This window comes from Solanum tuberosum, unplaced genomic scaffold (genome assembly GCF_000226075.1).
Source record: "Solanum tuberosum cultivar DM 1-3 516 R44 unplaced genomic scaffold, SolTub_3.0 scf00609, whole genome shotgun sequence".
NCBI classification, from domain to species: Eukaryota; Viridiplantae; Streptophyta; class Magnoliopsida; order Solanales; family Solanaceae; genus Solanum; species Solanum tuberosum.
The window spans coordinates 238,642-240,549 of record NW_006239522.1 but is presented as its reverse complement, the minus strand read 5'-3'; the positions used below and the strand labels follow the sequence as shown (position 1 = coordinate 240,549).

Here is a 1,908-nt window from a genome sequence, read left to right as displayed (position 1 = left end):
TTTTCCCTATTTACTAAAAAAATAAAAAAATAATACACATTTGATATATGTCCCCATCAAATATTCTCAATTGTCATAATAATTTATAGCTATAAAATTATAGTATTAAAAGTAGAATAAAATATTAAATAATAGTAGCACTATTTTACTGATATTTTTTTATGGATATAAGAGAGTACAAGCATTTATGGTATTACATTGACTTTCCTTCAATAGAAAAATAAACTTCAAACAATTTAAGAAAATTCGGGCAAAACCCCAACACCCCTCCCCCCTCAAACCCACCATAAAAACCTCAAATCTCTTTCTTCCATCATTTCATAGACAGCCCTTTTTCCCTCCCTCCCCCACACACACCCCTCTCAACCCACCATAGAAAAACCCCAAATTTCCTTGTTCCATTAGTACACACTCATCAAGATTCAACACACAAATGACTTCATCAAAATTTGAAATAAATGATGACATACTTGATTTTGTAATCAAGAAAGCAAATGGAATAAAAGGTCTAGTAGAAGGAAGCCTTGAAATTATCCCAAATCAATGTATTCAACCAAAAGAACACAGACTAGACAAATCTCAAATTGACAATCAAGAATCAATCCCAACAATTGATTTATCAAATTTTTATGATTTGAATGTTGAAAAGTCAATTCAAGAAGCAACAGCCAAGTGGGGTTGCTTCCAAATCATCAATCATGGGATCCCAATTGAAGTTCTTGAAGATTTGAAAGATGCAGCACACAAGTTCTTTGAATTGCCAGCTGAAGAAAAGGTTAAGTATTGTAAAGACAATTATAGTGCTGGTGAATCTGTATTGATGTTTTGGAGTGCTATTGGAGAAAAAAATGAAAAAGTTTTGGAGTGGAGGGATAGTATAAAACATGGTTGTAATCCACAAAACGATAGCAATCTTTGGCCTCCTCAAACAAGGTAAGTTTTTGGGTTTTCAGTTCTGTGTGATTTATAGGTCACGTGTTTTTGAGCAAGTAAGAAGCATACCTCTAGTATTACTTTTTTCATGAGTTTCATATCTTTAACCGTAAGGTGTTAGCATTTTCTATCTAAACTGTAGTTATCTTTTTATCAAAAAAAACCTCGAAACGTACAACACCAAGTGTCTCAATAAAATCACAAAAGGTTGTGTCACAAGTTAATTAGGCTTAAAATTTCGTGCAAATGGCAACTGACACATTAATTTTTAGATGTGATTTGATAGTTAATTGATGACAGTCAGATTGGAGACTTGCAAAAATATGTTACTTCACACGTGTTTTTCACCATTATCTCTAAATTTTATAAGGGTGTATATAACTTAAATCAGAATTATATTGCATGTGTAGGAATTTTTTCTATCCATTTTACAATAATATATCTAGTATAATTCCACAAGTAGGGTATATGGAGAGGATAGGATGTACGCAGATCTTATTTTTACCTTTGTGGGGTAAAAACGTTGTCTCTGATGGACTTTGGAAACACTCTTAGCGAAATTCTTTACTTTGACATTAAATTACCTTGCCATTAAATTATGTACGCTCTTAACTAAATTCCCGACTTTGTCACTGATTTATAGGTACCAAGTCTTGGAGTACCAAAAGTGGGTCAAACCACTTGCTAAAAATTTGTTAAAGGTTTTATTGAAGGGTCTCAATGTTAATGAAATTGATGAATCTTTGGAACCTCTCTTGATGGGAACTATGAATATCAACATGAACTATTATCCACCATGCCCAAATCCAAGTATCACCATGGGGGATCGCCGACACTGCGACGGGTCCTGCATCACTTTGCTCTTCCAAGACGACACGGGAGGCCTAGATGTCCGAGGGACTAAAGAAGATAATTGGATCCATGTAAATCCAATCAATGGCGCCTTAGCGGTTAACATAGGTGACCTATTGCAGA

At 34.1% G+C, this 1,908-nt stretch overlaps 1 protein-coding gene across 1 annotated transcript in view; it reads left to right on the top strand.

Annotated features, from left to right (window-relative positions):
* The first annotated feature begins 433 nt into the window (after positions 1 to 433).
* The window catches only part of LOC107058705 (feruloyl CoA ortho-hydroxylase 2-like), a 4,128-nt gene continuing 2,653 nt past the window's right edge, over positions 434 to 1,908 (top strand). Inside the window, exons 1-2 of the mRNA XM_015304732.1 lie at positions 434 to 933; positions 1,577 to 1,883. Of these exons, the coding sequence (XP_015160218.1) occupies positions 434 to 933; positions 1,577 to 1,883 (807 nt within the window). The remainder of the gene's footprint in view (positions 934 to 1,576; positions 1,884 to 1,908) is intronic.